Raw genomic sequence first — 18,014 nt, 5'->3', positions numbered from 1 at the left:
TCTGGCTGTGAGGTATGAGGGGCCCTTGTAATCTGGCTGTGATGAGGTATGAGGGGCCCCTGTAATCTGGCTGTGATGAGGTATGAGGGGCCCCTGTAATCTGGCTGTGATGAGGTATGAGGGGCCCCTGTAATCTCTGTGATGAGGTATGAGGGGCCCCTGTAATTTGGCTGTAATGAGGTATGAGGGGCCCCAGTAATTTGGCTGTGTTGTATGAGGGGCCCCTGTAATCTGTCTGTGATGAGGTATGAGGGGCCCCTGTAATCTGGCTGTGATGAGGTATGAGGGGCCCTTGTAATCTGGCTGTGATGTAATCTGGCTGTGATGAGGTATGAGGGGCTACTGTAATCTGGCTGTGATGAGGTATAAGGGGCCCCTGTAATCTGGCTGTGATGAGGTATGAGGGGCCCCTGTAATCTGGCTGTGATGAGGTATGAGGGGCCCCTGTAATCTGGCTGTGACTAGGTATGAGTGGCCCCTGTAATCTGGCTGTGATGTATGAGGGGCCCCTGTTATCTGTCTGTGATGTATGAGGGGCCCCTGTAATCTGGCTGTGATGAGGTATGAGGGGCCCCTGTAATCTGGCTGTGATGAGGTATGAGGGGCCCCTGTAATCTGGCTGTGATGAGGTATGAGGGGCCCCTGTAATCTGGCTGTGATGAGGTATGAGGGGCCCCTGTAATCTGGCTGTGATGAGGTATGAGGGGCCCCTGTAATCTGGCTGTGATGTATGAGGGGCTACTGTAATCTGGCTGTGATGTATGAGGGGCTACTGTAATCTGGCTGTGATGTATGAGGGGCCCCTGTAATCTGGCTGTGATGTATGAGGGGCCCCTGTAATCTGGCTGTGATGAGGTATGAGGGGCCCCTGTAATCTGGCTGTGAGGTATGAGGGGCCCCTGTAATCTGGCTGTGATGAGGTATGAGGGCCCCCCGTAATCTGGCTGTGACTAGGTATGAGTGGCCCCTGTAATCTGGCTGTGATGTATGAGGGGCTACTGTAATCTGGCTGTGATGTATGAGGGGCCCCTGTAATCTGGCTGTGATGTATGAGGGGCCCCTGTAATCTGGCTGTGATGAGGTATGAGGGGCCCCTGTAATCTGGCTGTGATGAGGTATGAGGGGCCCCTGTAATCTGGCTGTGATGAGGTATGAGAGGCCCCTGTAATATGGCTGTGAGGTATGAGGGGCCTCTGTAATCTGGCTATGATTAGGTATGAGGACCCCCTGTAATCTGGCTGTGATGAGGTATGAGGGGCCCCTGTAATCTGGCTGTGATGTATGAGGACCCCCTGTAATCTGGCTGTGATGTATGAGGGTCCCCTGTAATCTGGCTGTGATGTATGAGGGTCCCCTGTAATCTGGCTGTGATGTATGAGGGGCCCTGTAATCTGGCTATGATGAGGTATGAGGGGCCCGTGTAATCTGGCTGTGATAGGTATGAGGGGCCCCTGAAATCTGGCTGTGATGAGGTATGACAGGCCCCTGTAATCTGGCTGTGAGGTATGAGGGGCCTCTGTAATCTGGCTATGATGAGGTATGAGGACCCCCTGTAATCTGGTTGTGATGTATGAGGGGCCCCTGTAATCTGGCTGTGCTGAGGTATGAGGGGCCTCTGTAATCTGGCTGTGATCGATATTAGGGCCCCCTGTAATCTGACTGTGATAAAGTTAATCTGCTCTTATCTAATGAATGTGCGGTTGATTTTTGCAGTGAATGTGCTTTCCGCACGGAGTGGAAAGTTACTGATTGTGTGCAGATGTTTCTGTTGGGAACAGATCACTGCCAAAGAGCCATATTTCTATCTGTAATATTCTGCCCTAGGGAAAACAGTATTATTTCAACTATGCAAGTCCCTCTCCTGCCAGAAGGGGGCGCTAACCGCTCAGCCACCATTGTACAGCACTTGGACCATCTGGAGATACACCACCTCTAGTCTCTCCACACCATCCTGCCAGCAGGGGAGCTGTGCTGCTTGGTCATCATTGTACTCTAGGAGGAGAATTCTGCATAGTTAAATAGCCTGGGCTAAGCATCACTGGCAGGGCGGGGCTACACACCAATATACAGCAGTATATAGCTTTAGGAAGTGTTTCTGATGCTGAAAGTAGGAAATTTACCACAAAAGTGGGTATCTTGAATAATTTACTGCATTCTACTATATGTTACTACAGTGGCTCTTTAAAGATAGACTGAAGTTGAATAAAATCCACGTTTTTACCTTCTAATTATGTTTAGCAATATTAGGACTAAACGAGGGCTTTATACCCCTGAAATCCCGGGGCAAACATGGGGGAGCGCTTCCTGTAAGAGGCAGAGCTTAGCGCTGTAACTCTGCTTCTACAGGAGTCAATCTACGATGATCACCGCCTCTCCCCGCCCCTCTCAATCTTCCTTCACAGAGAGGGGCGGGGAGAGGCGGAGATCTGCGCAGATTGACTCCTGTAGAGGCAGTGCTACAGTAACAACATTCAGCTCTGCCTCCCTGGGCAGCCAAATCCACGACTTTGAAAGTGGTGGATGATTGCCCCGGGATTTAGGGGGTATAAAGCCCTTGTTTAGTCTCGGGAATGCGGCGTTGCAGGACTCCTAATATTGCTAAACATAACTAGAAGGTAAAAACGTGGATTTTATTAGGCTTCAGTCTCTTTAAAGTGAATGGGAACCGCATTTAAAAAAATTAGACAGATACTTACCCAAGGAGAGGGAAGGCTCTGGGTCCTATAGAGCCTTCCCGTTCCTCTCCTGGTCCCGTTGTTCCGGTGCTGGCTTGCCCGGTAGCAGTATTTGACTAATTTAGTCAAATACTGCTTTACCCGGCCAAAGGAGGCTTCAGAAGTCTTCAGGGAGCCCGAGTGCTCCTGAAGAAGGGCGGCCCTGTACTGCGCCTGCGCAAGCACGCTCTCTTGCACGCTCACGCCTGTGCAGTATGGAGCCGCACGTCTTCGGGAGGACACGGCTCCAGAAGACTTCCAAATACCCTATCGGCGGGGGATTGAAACTGGGGGAGCCAGCACAGGATAGAGAGCACCGAGAGAGGAGACGGAAGGCTCTATATGACCCAGAGCCTTCCCTCTCCTTAGGTAAGTATTTGCTTCTTTTTTTTTAAATGCGGTTCCCATTCACTTTAAGGGAGACTTTCTCTAATACAGCATGCCTGTTCACATAAAGTAGCTTCAACAGGACACCTTTTTTTTCTGTTGTAAAAGGGTTCCCATGACTCCTGCAGAACTACTTATTTCACCCTATAAGGTGGAGGAGATTCTAAGACATTTATGAGCTCCGGTAATCCATGTCCTTCAGCTGACAGACTAGCTAACTGACATTCACTGGCTGGGAGGGGGGCCCTTTGGCACCATTTATCATCTACCTGCAATGCTGTTTTATCTTGCGTTGACATTTTAAAAGCAACACCCGCCTTCAGCCAGACACTGAAACAATGAGCACCTGTGTAATGAGTCAATCAGCTGGAGTCGGGATTACCTGTACTTTATGCAATGCCTAGGCATTTAATTCACCTCATTAGACTGATGAAGTTTTGAAGGACAGATGAAATGATGAAATGCTGCCTTAATATTATTTATTTATCTGTTGCCAGCAGCCATAGTGGCTGCTATGGGGTTTGTAGCCAAGGAGGGCCCAGTTGTCTAAATCACAGTTAAGGGGGTCCTCTGCGGCCTCATTGTGACCTGCGGCCGGCCCCCTGAATTGCAGAGTGGTAACCAGAGCAATGGAGAGAAGTTGGATACCTCTCTGGCCTCCACCGATGATCTACTTTCCTCATAGCTTCCTCCTATCCATTACTAGCATTTTCTCTTGTTATGTGACGATAGAGGGCGCTGCATTCCTAGAGACTGGGACGCATGGAGAGGATAGGTCATCGGTGCAGTCAGGAGAGGTCTGTCCCTGCTCCAGCAGCCTGCTTGCTACTCTGCCTGTGGGGGAGGGCTACCTATACTTTAGGGGGGCTAATATGGCTACCTACACTTTGGGGGGGGGTGATTTGGTTGCCTATACTTTAAGGGGCCTAATATCCTATCCTTTAGGGGGGGTAATCTGACTACCTATACCCTAGGGGGGCTAACATGGCTGCCTATATTTTAGTAGGGGCTCATCTGGCTACCCATACCTTAGGGGGCTAATCTGACTATCACCTATACTTTAGGAGGGGTAACCTAGTTATTTATACTAGGGGCCCCTCTGGGGGGGGGGGGGGGGCGCACAAAGGTACCTTTTTGTTGGCACCCCCAATCACAATTTTGCTATGGGGCCCATGACTACAAGCTACGTTCCTATCTGTTGCCACATGGCATTGGATCATGTAACTTCACCCGACACACACTTCTCTATGGCGCCCCCTGCATGGAGCTCATGTTAAGGCTCAGTGTCCACAAAACAGAAGCAGAAAGATTTGGTGGGATCTGCCTGAATTCCCCCATCCTGTTTGCTCTGTTCCCGCTTGTAGACCTGCTTGTATAAAGCACGGACGTGTTTGGTTTCGGGTCCTCTCCTGCACCTCAGAGGTGTCCTCAGGAGCTCTGGCTTTTGTTTTTCTCTTCTCTGGATGATTTTCAGGCTCGCTCTTCCCAGATTCCTCTGGCCGGTCTCCAGGTCCATCTCCGGCGCCAGTTTATACGGCTCTGCGCACTCTGTCCATCCATAATCTCGTCTCTCAGCGTCCCTCGCTGTTACACAACTCACCGGAGTGGCTGGAAGGGTGGGAGTCACGGGGGAAACCCAGACAACCGGGGGATAATCCAGCCCAGAGGGCTCTCCTGTACTGCTGGTCCTTGTAGTGCAGCCACAACTCCACAGCTGCTTGACGTCAATCCCGCTCTGCTCAGGTTCCCGGAATCTGTCGGTACACGCCATGCACTTTCCCGTCAGATAGACGGGTTGAATTGATTTACGACAGGTCTGATCGGATTTCCTATCGATTTTCTGATCTATTTTGTATAGAACTGAAAAATCGATTGGAAAATCAATAAAAAAAATGATTGGACCTGTTGGAAATAATCGATTTGGCTATTCAATCTGTGTGCACCAGGTATAAGTTTTCAGTGGCTGTGCTGTGCTCACTCCGGATTGATATACTGATGATTGAGGCGTCTGCTGATGACCTGTCACTGATCAGAGTATCTTTCCTCCACAGGTTGCCGATTCCCGTGTGCTGTGGTGACCCCGATATTCATCCACCATGACGGCTCCCCCCAAGGACAGGTATGTGGATGCTGGAAGGGGTCTCACCTTACACTGGTTTAATTTACACAAATGAGATATAACTCAGTGGTCTGGTCTCTCATAAAGAGGCGTATTCACTAAACAGCGGTAGGTCTGGTACTCTGCAGAGAGTCGCCAAGCTCCTAAAGGTGCCAATAAATGATCCGATCCCGCAGCTGATCATTTGGAAATGATTGGTCATGCCCATTAACGGGCGAATGGCATTGATCTGAAAAAAAGGATCGATTCCAATAATCTTATCAAATTGTCTAGCGGGAATGCGTCCGACAAATGGGCACGGCCGATAGTTACCGATTGACCGGCCAAGGCATTGTATCGTTAATGGGCACCTTTAGGCTTGGTTTGCAGTGGCATAAAAAATGGACCGGATCCAAACGGATGTGAAGGATAACTGAAGATAGAGGTATAGGGAGGCTGCCATGTTTATTTCCTTTTAAGCAAAACCAGTTGCCTGGCAGCCCTGCTGGTCCTCTGCCTTTAATACTATTAGCCATAGCCCCTGAACAAGCATGCAGCAGATCAGGTGTTTCAGACTTTAAAGTCAGATCTGACAAGACTAGCTGCATGCTTGTTTCTGGTGTTATTCAGATACTACTGCAGAGAAATAGACCAGGAGGGCTGCCAACCGGCAACTGGTATTGATTAAAAGGAAATAAATACGGCAGCCTCCATATACCTCGTACTTCAGTTCCCCTTTAATCAATGGGATACGTTCACATTGCTCTGTTGGAACGGTTCCATTCAGTCAGTCCTGTTGAACAGACCATTAGTTTGGGGGGGGATCCATTTTTTTTTCCAGATCGATGGACGCGCCGCATTCACGGCAGATGGAGGGTCACGGATCAAAAACTGATGCCCAATGAAAACTGACCCGTTTCACAAATCAGTTTTACACGGATCAGTTTTTGATCCATCCAGTGTGACCCGGCCCTTAGCGTTGACTGACTTTTGTTTGATTTGTGGTTTGTTATTGAAGCGCACCTGACACAACTATAGCGGTACGGCCCCTCTTCCACGGATGGCTGAACTGCGCGCTTGTCGGGTAGCTCGTCCGCCAGGCACAAACGCTTTTAGCTGCAATGGCAGGGTTTGATACTTGTGTCAGCACCCGGCGCAGAGCTGGATCATCCACAAGACAACCTAGGCAAGGCAACTACCTGGGGCCTAGTGGGCTTCAAGGGGCCCAGCTGTAACTTTCTCTGACCACTCACCCACCTCAACTTACCAAAAAGACTATATAGGAGGAAGCAAAGGAATTACCGTGCCTTGGGCCCCACTGCAACTTAACCTCTTAAGGCTTAAACCCCACCTAAGGACCAGGCCATTTTTCACAAAAAGGGCCACTGGAGCTTTAAGGCCTCACTGCAGGGCTGCACAACTCAGCACACAAGTGATTCCCCCCTCCCCCCCCCTTTGCTAAGTACCCCTAGTAACACCATTAATTAGTATTTTATAATAAAACAAATACCAATCCTGCAAAGAGTGTATGCAAAACAATATAATTTTATTATTCCAATACAGAAAAAAACAATTAAAAAATCCCCATTATCCGATTGTAATTAGAGCAACTAGACCACTAAAATAATGCTATTTAATGCTGGGAATACACGGTTAGATAGTTTCTTATCAATCGAGCCGCTAATGGCTCGATTGATAATTTCCTACAGGTCTGATCAGCGAGGCGCTCTATTCCCCGCTCGATACCCGCGGGCGGACAATGGGAAGAAAACGAGCGGAAGATAAGGAGCGCCCATGGGGACGAGCTTGGATCGATCCAGGCGCCGGCAGGGATGCGCTGGGATCGAGTCAGCGGCCCGATTCGGCGCAACTATCTAACCGTGTATTCCCAGCATTAGGGCTGGTTCACACGGGCGTCTGCTGAGCTTTTGCTTGGCGTCGCGTTCAAACGCCAGCGTTTAAAAGCTAGCTTTTGAAGGCTTTTGGGAAGCATTCAAGGCTAGCCGTTCTGGTCTCTGCTATTGTTTCCTGGCGTTTACCGCCTCTGAAAGCAGCATGTTGCTTTCGAGACTAGACAAAGATTATTGCTCAAATTGAAACACCTAAATTGCCAGTGTTGTGAAGTGAAAAGAGGCTTACCCAGATGTAAGTGGAACAAGAAGCGGGAGTTGAGCCTTATGCGCTCGCAGACATGTCTGCTTCAATGGAGGCTGCTGGGCTCATGTCCCGCAAGTGTTTAAGAAAGTACTGTGCAGGCGCGAGGCCAGTAGAGCGGACCTGAGCCCGCCGCTTTAAAGTGAACCTGAACTCTTGCACAGGACACAAGTAAGACAGAGAAATGCACCCTGCATGTATTTAGAGAGTTTAACCTGTCTAATTCCCCCTCATCTGTGTCTAATCACTAGTGTAATTTTATTTCTCAGCTGTGCCAGCTGGCTGCCTTGACTGAGCAGTTTATTTGTGAACACAGGATGTTAACCCTATGTCTGCTTCCATGAGAGCTGGAAGTAGACACACTGCAGGTTTATTGCAGGATTTGTATCAGCTGTAATAAAGAAATGTTTTTTTCTTTAAAGGTTACTATGCTGTTGCTTATCTTTTAGAGCATAGAGACGTTCAGGTCCACTTTAAAGCAATCCTGAAGTGACAAAAAAACTCAAATTGTAGACTTACCTCAGTAGTGGGAAACCTGTGGATAGTCCAGGGGCGTCCCGGATCCTCCTGCAAACCCCCCCCCCCCCCCCCCCCAAAAAAAAATCCATCGCTGAGACCCTCTTTCTCGAGAGCACGGCCACAAACAAGCACACACGATCCGCATGCACCAAGTTCGAAGAAAGCGCTCATCCATGGGTTTATCCATCTGCATGAGTGCTGCCCTCTACTGGCCATGCACAGACCTTACACCCCCATGCCCAGTGTTGATGGGCTGCTTCACAGCCCGGACCAAAGAAGCCTATTCCAAACTCTGGATTTGTTAGGTAGAATTATAATAAAATGTAACTATTGTACTTTATTTTGTTTATTTATTCATTGTAATGACTGTATTTTATGGACTATTAGACTCACTTTTTCTCCCCCCAAAAACGGCGTCTTATAGTCCAAATGCAGGGAGATCCTGACTTGTGAATGCTGCCAATACAAACCTCCAACCTGCAGCAATGTCGGGGTACTGTGCCCAAGCAGAGGAGGACACAGGGGGCATAGAGGAGGACACAGGGGGCATAGAGGAGGACACAGGGGGCATAGAGGAGGACACAGGGGGCATAGAGGAGGACACGGGGCATAGAGGAGGACACGGGGCATAGAGGAGGACACGGGGCATAGAGGAGGACACGGGGGCATAGAGGAGGACACGGGGGCATAGAGGAGGACACGGGGGCATAGAGGAGGACACGGGGGGCATAGAGGAGGACACGGGGGGCATAGAGGAGGACACGGGGGGCATAGAGGAGGACACGGGGGGCATAGAGGAGGACACGGGGGGCATAGAGGAGGACACGGGGGGGCATAGAGGAGGACACGGGGGGGCATAGAGGAGGACACGGGGGGGCATAGAGGAGGACACGGGGGGGCATAGAGAGGACACGGGGGGCATAGAGGAGGACACGGGGGGCATAGAGGAGGACACGGGGGGGCATAGAGGAGGACACGGGGGGGCATAGAGGAGGACACGGGGGGGGGGGGGCATAGAGGAGGACACGGGGGGGGGGGCATAGAGGAGGACACGGGGGGGGGCATAGAGGAGGACACGGGGGGGGGCATAGAGGACACAAGGGGGGCATAGAGGAGGACACAAGGGGGGCATAGAGGAGGACACAAGGGGGGCATAGAGGAGGACACAAGGAGGACACAAGGGGGGCATAGAGGAGGACACAAGGGGGGCATAGAGGAGGACACAAGGGGGGCATAGAGGAGGACACAAGGGGGGCATAGAGGAGGACACAAGGGGGGCATAGAGGAGGACACAAGGGGGGCATAGAGGAGGACACAAGGGGGGCATAGAGGAGGACACGGGGGGGGGGGCATAGAGGAGGACACGGGGGGGGGGCATAGAGGAGGACACGGGGGGGGCATAGAGGAGGACACGGGGGGGGGGGGGGGGGCATAGAGGAGGACACAGGGGGGGGGGGGCATAGAGGAGGACACCGGGGGGGGGCATAGAGGACACGGGGGGGGGCATAGAGGAGGACACAAGGGGGGCATAGAGGAGGACACAAGGAGGACACAAGGGGGGCATAGAGGAGGACACAAGGGGGGCATAGAGGAGGACACAAGGGGGGCATAGAGGAGGACACAAGGGGGGCATAGAGGAGGACACGGGGAGGGGCATAGAGGAGGACACAAGGGGGGCATAGAGGAGGACACAAGGGGGGCATAGAGGAGGACACAAGGGGGCATAGAGGAGGACACAAGGGGGGGCATAGAGGAGGGACACAAGGGGGCATAGAGGAGACACAAGGGGGGCATAGAGGAGGACACAAGGGGGGCAATAGTGGAGACACAAGGGGGGCATAGAGGAGACACAAGGGGGGCATAGAGGAGGACACAAGGGGGGCATAGAGGAGGACACAAGGGGGGCATAGAGGAGGACACAAGGGGGGCATAGAGGAGGACACGGGAGGGGCATAGAGGAGGACACAGGGGGGGGGGGGGCATAGAGGACACGGGGGGGGGGGCATAGAGGAGGACACGGGGGGGGGCATAGAGGAGGACACAGGGGGGGGGCATAGAGGAGGACACAGGGGGGGGCATAGAGGAGGACACGGGGGACAGAGGCATGGATGCACCAGGTTTAGTATATATTTTTTCCCTGGTTTTTGTCCTCTAAACCTAGGAGCATCTTATGGTCAGGAGCGTCTTATAGTCCGAAAAATACGGTAATAAATAGAAATCAATGAGTGGTTGCAGACAAAATAAGTGTGTTTTAAAAGTTTTAAGCGGTAGTCTGGTGCTCAGTGATAATTCTACATAATTCTCATGCTAAACAGGGAATGATGATGGCGTGAGATATTGATAGCTGTACAGAGATGTTACAGTACATTTGAAAAATCCATGTTAAAGTATACCAGAGCTGAAGACACTTGGAGAAGGCATGTATGGGAAGCTGTGCTGATGGCCACCGCTCCCCCCCCCCCCCCCCCCACTCCCTGTTCTCCTCCAACCCACTCCTTTCCTCCATAAATGCCCCCCTGCAGCCTCTTCCAGGTCTGCCGAGTCAGACATTAGTGCGCAGGTGCTGGCGTGGCTGTGCGCATCCTACATCCAAAAATAATAAAAGAAAACTGTGAGTGGCCACCTTAAGAGGTGGGACAGTACAGCCATTGTACATGTGTGTAAGCGGATATGGAAATCTGTGCAGTTACTGATCAGGAGGAGTGTCTGGAGGGGGCGTGTGTGTCTGGAGGGTGGGGTTTCCGTTGGTTTAGGGGTTGTAGGGGGGAAATCGGGATTTGGCTTTGGTACTGAGGGTGATAGTTTGGATATTACCAGCGAGAAATAAAGAGTAACAGAATGGCTCTCCTCTCTCTCTTTCTAGGTACAATGCGGTCTGGCTGATATTCTTTATGCTGGGTCTGGGCACATTGCTGCCCTGGAACTTCTTCATGACGGCCACCATGGTAAGTATGGAAGATGAGGGAACTTAGTGCTGCCGTAGAGGCTTTCACTGAGCACCCGTCATAGGGGGTCACTGTCTGCCAGGGAGGATTGCGAAGGCTGAGGGATGGGCATGATGGCGTCCGGCCCTGTGCACTTGATACTGTTTTCATTGATGGGCATTTATCTTGGGACCACTAGGGGGCATTACAGAGCATCTGGGTTGGAAGGGATTTCTGAGGTGTGATAATAGTGTAAGGAAGGGGATTGACACAGTTCATGTGCCCAGTCATGGCAGAGTCTCTTTATTGTCACTCGCCACCCATAAGCCACTGTGGAGAAATGAAGGGGACCTGTCACCACAGAGGATGGACAGTGGTCCTAGTGGGTGGGGGATTCTCTGGGAACGTCTCGTTATGTCCTCACTCCTTCTGCCATCTTGTGCCAGTATTTCACCAATCGTTTGGCTGAGCCGGCCACAGACAGGATGGCATCTGATGACACCAATGGAAACGTCTCCACCATACTCGGCATCAACAGCTCTGACGCCAGATCTATAGAGCCAGACAGGACGCCTTTACAGAGCAAGTTCAACAACGTCATGACCCTGTGTGCCATGCTGCCCCTCCTCATCTTTACCTGCCTCAACTCCATCCTCCACGCCAGGTCAGTCACCCCCGCCCACCTACTTACCTGTACCCTGCCTACCCTGTGTGCCATGCTGCCCCTCCTCATCTTCACCTGTCTCAACTCCATCCTCCACGCCAGGTCAGTCACCCGGCCCACCTACCTACCTGTGCTCTACCTACCCTGTGTGCCATGCTGCCCCTCCTCATCTTCACCTGCCTCAACTCCATCCTCCATGCCAGGTCAGTCACCCCACCTACCTACCTGTGCCCTACCTACCCTGTGTGCCATGCTGCCCCTCCTCATCTTCACCTACCTCAACTCCATCCTCCAGGTCAGTCACCCCGCCCACCTACCTACCTGTGCCCTACCTACCGTGTGTCATGCTGCCCCTCCTCATCTTCACCCGCCTCAGCTCCATCCTCCACGCCAGGTCAGTCACCCCGCCCACCTACTTACCTGTACCCTGCCTACCCTGTGTGCCATGCTGCCCCTCCTCATCTTCACCTGCCTCAACTCCATCCTCCACGCCAGGTCAGTCACCCCGCCCACCTACCTACCTGTGCTCTACCTACCCTGTGTGCCATGCTGCCCCTCCTCATCTTCACCTGCCTCAACTCCATCCTCCATGCCAGGTCAGTCACCCCACCTACCTACCTGTGCCCTACCTACCCTGTGTGCCATGCTGCCCCTCCTCATCTTCACCTACCTCAACTCCATCCTCCAGGTCAGTCACCCCGCCCACCTACCTACCTGTGCCCTACCTACCCTGTGTGTCATGCTGCCCCTCCTCATCTTCACCTGCCTCAGCTCCATCCTCCACGCCAGGTCAGTCACCCCGCCTACCTACCTACCTACCCTGTGTGCCATGCTGCCCCTCCTCATCTTCACCTGCCTCAACTCCATCCTCCATGCCAGGTCAGTCCCCCTTCCCCTACCTACCTGTGCCCTACCTACCCTGTGTGCCATGCTGCCCCTCCTCATCTTCACTTGCCTCAGCTCCATCCTCCATGCCAGGTCAGTCACCCCGCCCACCTACCTACCTGTACCCTACCTACCCTGTGTGCCAGGCTGCCCCTCCTCATCTTCACCTGCCTCAACTCCATCCTCCACGCCAGGTCAGTCACCCCGCCCACCTACCTACCTGTACCCTACCTACCCTGTGTGCCAGGCTGCCCCTCATCTTCACCTGCCTCAACTCCATCCTCCACGCCACGGCAGGTTAGTCACCCCGCCCACCTACCTACCTGTGCCCTATCTACCCTGTGTGCCATGCTGCCCCTCATCTTCACCTGCCTCAACTCCATCCTCCACGCCAGGTCAGTCACCCCTTCCCCTACCTACCTGTACCCTACCTACCCTGTGTGCCATGCTGCCCCTCCTCCTCTTCACCTGCCTCAACTCCATCCTCTGCGCCAGGTCACTCCCTCCCCCCACCACCCACCCAACTACCTACCTGTGCCCTACCTACCCTGTGTGCCATGCTGCCCCTCATCTTCACCTGCCTCAACTCCATCCTCCACGCCAGGTCAGTCACCCCTTCCCCTACCTACCTGTACCCTACCTACCCTGTGTGCCATGCTGCCCCTCCTCCTCTTCACCTGCCTCAACTCCATCCTCTGCGCCAGGTCACTCCCTCCCCCCCACCACCCACCCAACTACCTACCTGTGCCCTACCTACCCTGTGTGCCATGCTGCCCCTCCTCATCTTCACCTGCCTCAGCTCCATCCTCCACGCCAGGTCAGTCCCCCCCCCCCCCCCCCGGCCTCCTACCTACCTACCTGTGCCCTACCTACCCTGTGTGCCATGCTGCCCCTCCTCATCTTCACCTGCCTCAACTCCATCCTCCACGCCAGGTCAGTCACCCCGCCTACCTACCTACCTACCCTGTGTGCCATGCTGCGCTTCCTAATCTTCACTTGCCTCAGCTCCATCCTCCACGCCAGGTCAGTCACCCCACCTACCTACCTGTGCCCTACCTACCCTGTGTGCCACGCTGCCCCTCCTCATCTTCACCTGCCTCAACTCCATCCTCCACGCTAGGCCAGTCCCCTTCCCCTACCTACCTGTGCCCTACCTACCCTGTGTGCCATGCTGCCCCTCCTCATCTTCACCTGCCTCAACTCCATCCTCCATGCCAGGTCAGTCACCCCGCCCACCTACCTACCTGTGCCCTACCTACCCTGTGTGCCATGCTGCCACTCCTCCTCTTCACCTGCCTCAGCTCTCCATCCTCCACGCCAGGTCATTCCCCCTCTCCCATACCTATCTGTACTCTGCAACCTGTTCTGTACTGTGGAGAGGGGAGGGAGAGCAGCCTGTTCTGTACTATGGAGAGGAGAGGGGGAGGATGAGCCTTATCTGTACTGTGTAAACAATAGCACTGACTGTCTCTTACCTGTATCTGTAGGATCCCTCAGAAAATTCGTATTGCTGGAAGTCTTGCTGCGATTTTCCTGGTCTTCCTGATTACTGCTATCTTTGTGAAGATTGAGTTCTCTCCAGTCACCTTCTTCACTGTAACCATGATCAAAATCGTCTTCATCAACTGTGAGTCCAAAATAAACAGCTAAGATTTTAGACCAGCAGTGTCGAGAGGATTTTTTCTTTTCTATCTGCATTATCTGGTCCTGGCCCGTCCCGATCAGCCTCGCTGGTCTGATTCCCAAGGGGTATAGTGCATTTTTTTTTGTTTTTTACTCACCCAGTCACTGGGGTGGTGTCTGTGTCCCTATCACTGGGGCAGAGCCTGTTGGTCTCAGTCACTGTAGCAGTGTTTGTCTGATATTGGTAGCATAGGCTGTAAATGTGCCTGGTACTCTTTGCTGTTGGTGGCACAGGCTGTACACACGGCCGGTTCTCTTTGCTGTTGGTGGTACAGGCTGTACCCACGGCATGTTCTCTTTGCTGTTGGTGGTACAGGCTGTACACATGGCAGGTTTTCTTTGCTGTTGGTGGTACAGGCTGTACACACGGCCGGTTCTCTTTGCTGTTGATGGTACAGGCTGGACACACGTCTGGTTCTCTTTGCTGTTGGTGATACAGGCTGTACACACGGCTGGTTCTTTTTGCTGTTAGTGGTACAGGCTGTACACACGGCGGGTTCTCTTTGCTGTTGGTGGTACAGGCTGTACTCACAGCAGGTTCTCATTGCTGTTGGTGGCACAGGATGTACATGTCTGGTTCTCTTTGCTGTTGGTGGTACAGGCTGGTGGTACAGGCTGTACACACGGCCGGTTCTCTTTGCTGTTGGTGGTACAGGCTGTACACGGCTGGTTGTCTTTGCTGTTGGTGGTACAGGCTGTACACACTGCTGGTTCTCTTTGCCGTTGGTGATACAGGCTGAACACACGGCCGGTTCTCTTTGCTGTTGGTGGCACAGGCTGTACACACTGCTGGTTCTCATTGCTGTTGGTAGCACAGGCTGTACACACTGCTGGTTCTCTTTGCTGTTGGTGGCACAGGTTGTACACATGGCTGGTTCTCTTTGCTGTTGGTGGCACAGGCTGTACGCAGCTGGTTCTCATTGCTGTTGGTGGCACAGGCTGAACACACGGCCGGTTCTCATTGCTGTTGGTGGCACAGGCTGTACGCAGCTGGTTCTCATTGCTGTTGGTGGCACAGGCTGAACACACGGCCGGTTCTCATTGCTGTTGATGGTACAGGCTGTACCCACGGCCAGTTCTCATAGCTGTTTGTGGTACAGGCTGTACACACAGCCGGTTCTCTTTGCTGTTGGTGGTACAGGCTGTACACACGGCCGGTTCACTTTGCTGTTGGTGGTACAGGCTGTACACACTGCTGGTTCTCGTTGTTGTTGGTGATACAGGCTGTACACACTGCTGGTTCTCGTTGTTGTTGGTGGTACAGGCTGTACACACGGCTGGTTCTCTTTGCTGTTGGTGGTACAGGCTGTACACACGGCCGGTTCTCTTTGCTGGGATGTCTGTTTGGATTTTGTGTCTCATTGGTGGGATATTGCAGCTGCTGTGCGTGGAGATCACTGCTGGTGATTCATGGTGACATTGTGGTGGGATCAGACGGGGGTTATTGACTGTGCAGATGTTGAATTACACAGATGGGTGGGCTGATGAGCGTCCCCATTACAGAGCCCCCCGGCTGTGGGCTCCGGCAAGTCACAATAATGCGAGAATGAAGCCGGCCATGTGAATGCGTTCAATGAGGCGGCAGAGACTCCCGCCATGTGACCGGCAGGCTTGGAGTCTCTATTAGAAGGCTGTGCCGCTGGGCGTTGCAGTTCACCAGTTTGACGTGTGCTGGCCAGCCGTGGCTGTGAGGGGGTTTGTGGCTGCGATATGTGGCAGAATGGCCATCCCATGTGTTTTTACTGCACAAAATTCACTATGTGTTTAGATATTTGTGCATTAATACATTTACTTACTTCCTTTATTACCAGAAGCACAGCAAGGATAACACTCTCTCTTGTCTGTCTCCCCCGCAGCCTTCGGCGCTCTCCTCCAGGGCAGTCTTTTTGGATTGGCCGCGCTGTTCCCAGCCAGTTACACAGCACCAATAATGAGTGGTCAAGGTTTGGCGGGGACATTTGCTGCTTTCTCCATGATCTGTGCTCTGGCCAGTAAGTATCCCTCAGCAACCTATTACACTCCAGACAGCACCCCCTCCCACCCACCCCCCAACTTTCTCCTGTCTACTCTCATAAATGAGGGTGTACCCCGACCTCTTTCCTGCCATTATACCAAAGTCCAGAGGAGGGATCCACACACTGACTTGCTGAAACTCAAATGTCTTCTAATGTCTAATCACACACACACGATATACATCTGATCATGTCGGAGCTAATAAGGTCCCCTTTGTCATGGCATGAGGCTAAGGGGACCTTATTGGGCCCGAAACTCTCGTCTGTTATGCGATCAGCGTTCAGATGTATATTATGTGTGTGATGGGACAATTTAAAGTCATTTGAGTTGCAGCAAGTCTCTGTGCGGATCCCTCCTTTGGACTTTGGATCTGTGATTGCCTAGAAATCCAGAACCAGCATCCACCCCATACAGGTGTGCGGTTCTTTTCGAATGGATACTGTCATTATACCAATCTTGTCAGTCCTAGCCAACAGCAAGTCATTGCATAATGAACCATGTCCCTTCATCTCCCATTCTATCCCCCAGTCCATGTCCCCTCTTCCCCAGGGACATATCTAGACATCATGGGACCCATTCTATCCCCCAGTCCATGTCCCCGGTCCCAGGGACATATCTAGACATCATGGGACCCCATAGCAATGGTTTGGTTTGGTTAGCGATAGCCTGCCAGCATAGGACAGAAAAAGAAGTAGCCCCCCCCCCAGTATAGGTAGCAAGAAGAGGTCCCCAGTATAGGTTACCATATGTAGCCCAACCTCCAGTATAGGTAGCCAAAGGGGCTCCCCAGTATAGGTGGCCAGAAGAAGCTTCTTCTCAAGGCGTCGCCTCCCCCCCCCCCCCCATGATTCCAGCACCATCTCTTGTCATGTGACTATGCTGTAGTCAGGGAGATGGGGATGCCTGGAGAAGGTAGGGAGCCACTGCAGCCTGGAGAGGTGAGATCTCTCCTCCACTTGTGCTAGTATCTGCAGCTCAGGGGGTCTGCTGTGGGTGTCCATGAGGCCCACCGCATTGGATAGATGGAGTGGAGACACCGGTTATAAGGGTATCACTGGTGGCAACTGGCACAAGCTCCCATTGGTTATGGACCCCATCCCCTCTTCCCCATACTAATACCCAGGCCATGCCCCCTCTTTCTCATAAGAACAGCCAGTCCATATCACTCCTCCCCTATTATAATTTCCAGTCCATGCTCCCTCCTTCCCCACTCTAACTCCCACTCTGTGTTCTGGCAGGTGGATCAGCGCTGGAGGACAGTGCATTTGGATATTTTATCACCGCCTGTGTAGTCATTTTACTGGCACTCCTCTCTTACTTAGCACTTCCGAAACTGGTGAGTGTAAACCAACCTGCTTACTAGTAAATACTGTGGTAAGAGTACCTGTCATGGCTTGTCCTCGCAGCCACGCACACCTCACAGAAAGATTCCTATAGGGGGTCACTGGGGATGGAGGTGGGTCTGATAAGAGTGACTGCGATGCCCTGACCATTCCTAGCATGGACAAATTTTCTGCAGGGGGTCACTGGGGAGGGTGGCGATTCTGATATGAGGGCCTGTAATACACTGACCGTATGGGAAGATTCCTTTGGGGGGGGGGGGGGGATGGGTGTTACTGGGGAGGGAGGCGGGTCTGATACGAGAGCCCACGGTACATTGACCAGTCTTAGCATGGATAGGCTCTGATTTTTACTAACCTGTGTTGGATTCAGTCAAAAGACTTATCAATTGAATAAAAATATCATATAGGAGGAGCAAGAGGAGGCAGAGCCAGTTTTACATGCACACTCTTCAGAATCCATGAAACACCACCAAATCTGTATATTTCCCGCATGCAGACATGCTACATATGTCCTACATACCACTGCACACAGTCATGTATTGATAACAACTCAGGCAAAAGTCAAGTATAGCATAAAGTAAGGCAAATAAAAAATGCTAGAACATCTATGGGGGGAGGGGTGTATCGGGG

At 52.4% G+C, this 18,014-nt stretch overlaps 1 protein-coding gene across 5 annotated transcripts in view; it reads left to right on the top strand.

The window, feature by feature from the left end:
• The window catches only part of SLC29A1 (solute carrier family 29 member 1 (Augustine blood group)), a 151,697-nt gene that overhangs the window by 115,491 nt on the left and 18,192 nt on the right, over positions 1-18,014 (top strand). For 4 of the 5 annotated variants that reach the window (XM_068232659.1, XM_068232656.1, XM_068232658.1 and 1 more), the window contains 6 exons: positions 5,153-5,220; positions 10,736-10,817; positions 11,243-11,460; positions 13,833-13,972; positions 15,885-16,019; positions 17,280-17,377. In XM_068232659.1, coding sequence (XP_068088760.1) covers positions 5,198-5,220; positions 10,736-10,817; positions 11,243-11,460; positions 13,833-13,972; positions 15,885-16,019; positions 17,280-17,377 — 696 coding nt within the window. In that variant the 5' untranslated portion in view covers positions 5,153-5,197. Of the gene's footprint in view, positions 1-4,740; positions 4,862-5,152; positions 5,221-10,735; positions 10,818-11,242; positions 11,461-13,832; positions 13,973-15,884; positions 16,020-17,279; positions 17,378-18,014 lie in introns of those variants that run through there. The other variant, XM_068232660.1, reaches the window with a different exon arrangement.

This window comes from Hyperolius riggenbachi, chromosome 4 (assembly GCF_040937935.1).
Source record: "Hyperolius riggenbachi isolate aHypRig1 chromosome 4, aHypRig1.pri, whole genome shotgun sequence".
In the NCBI taxonomy this organism is placed as follows: Eukaryota; Metazoa; Chordata; class Amphibia; order Anura; family Hyperoliidae; genus Hyperolius; species Hyperolius riggenbachi.
This window is presented reverse-complemented; position numbering and strand designations above follow the sequence as displayed.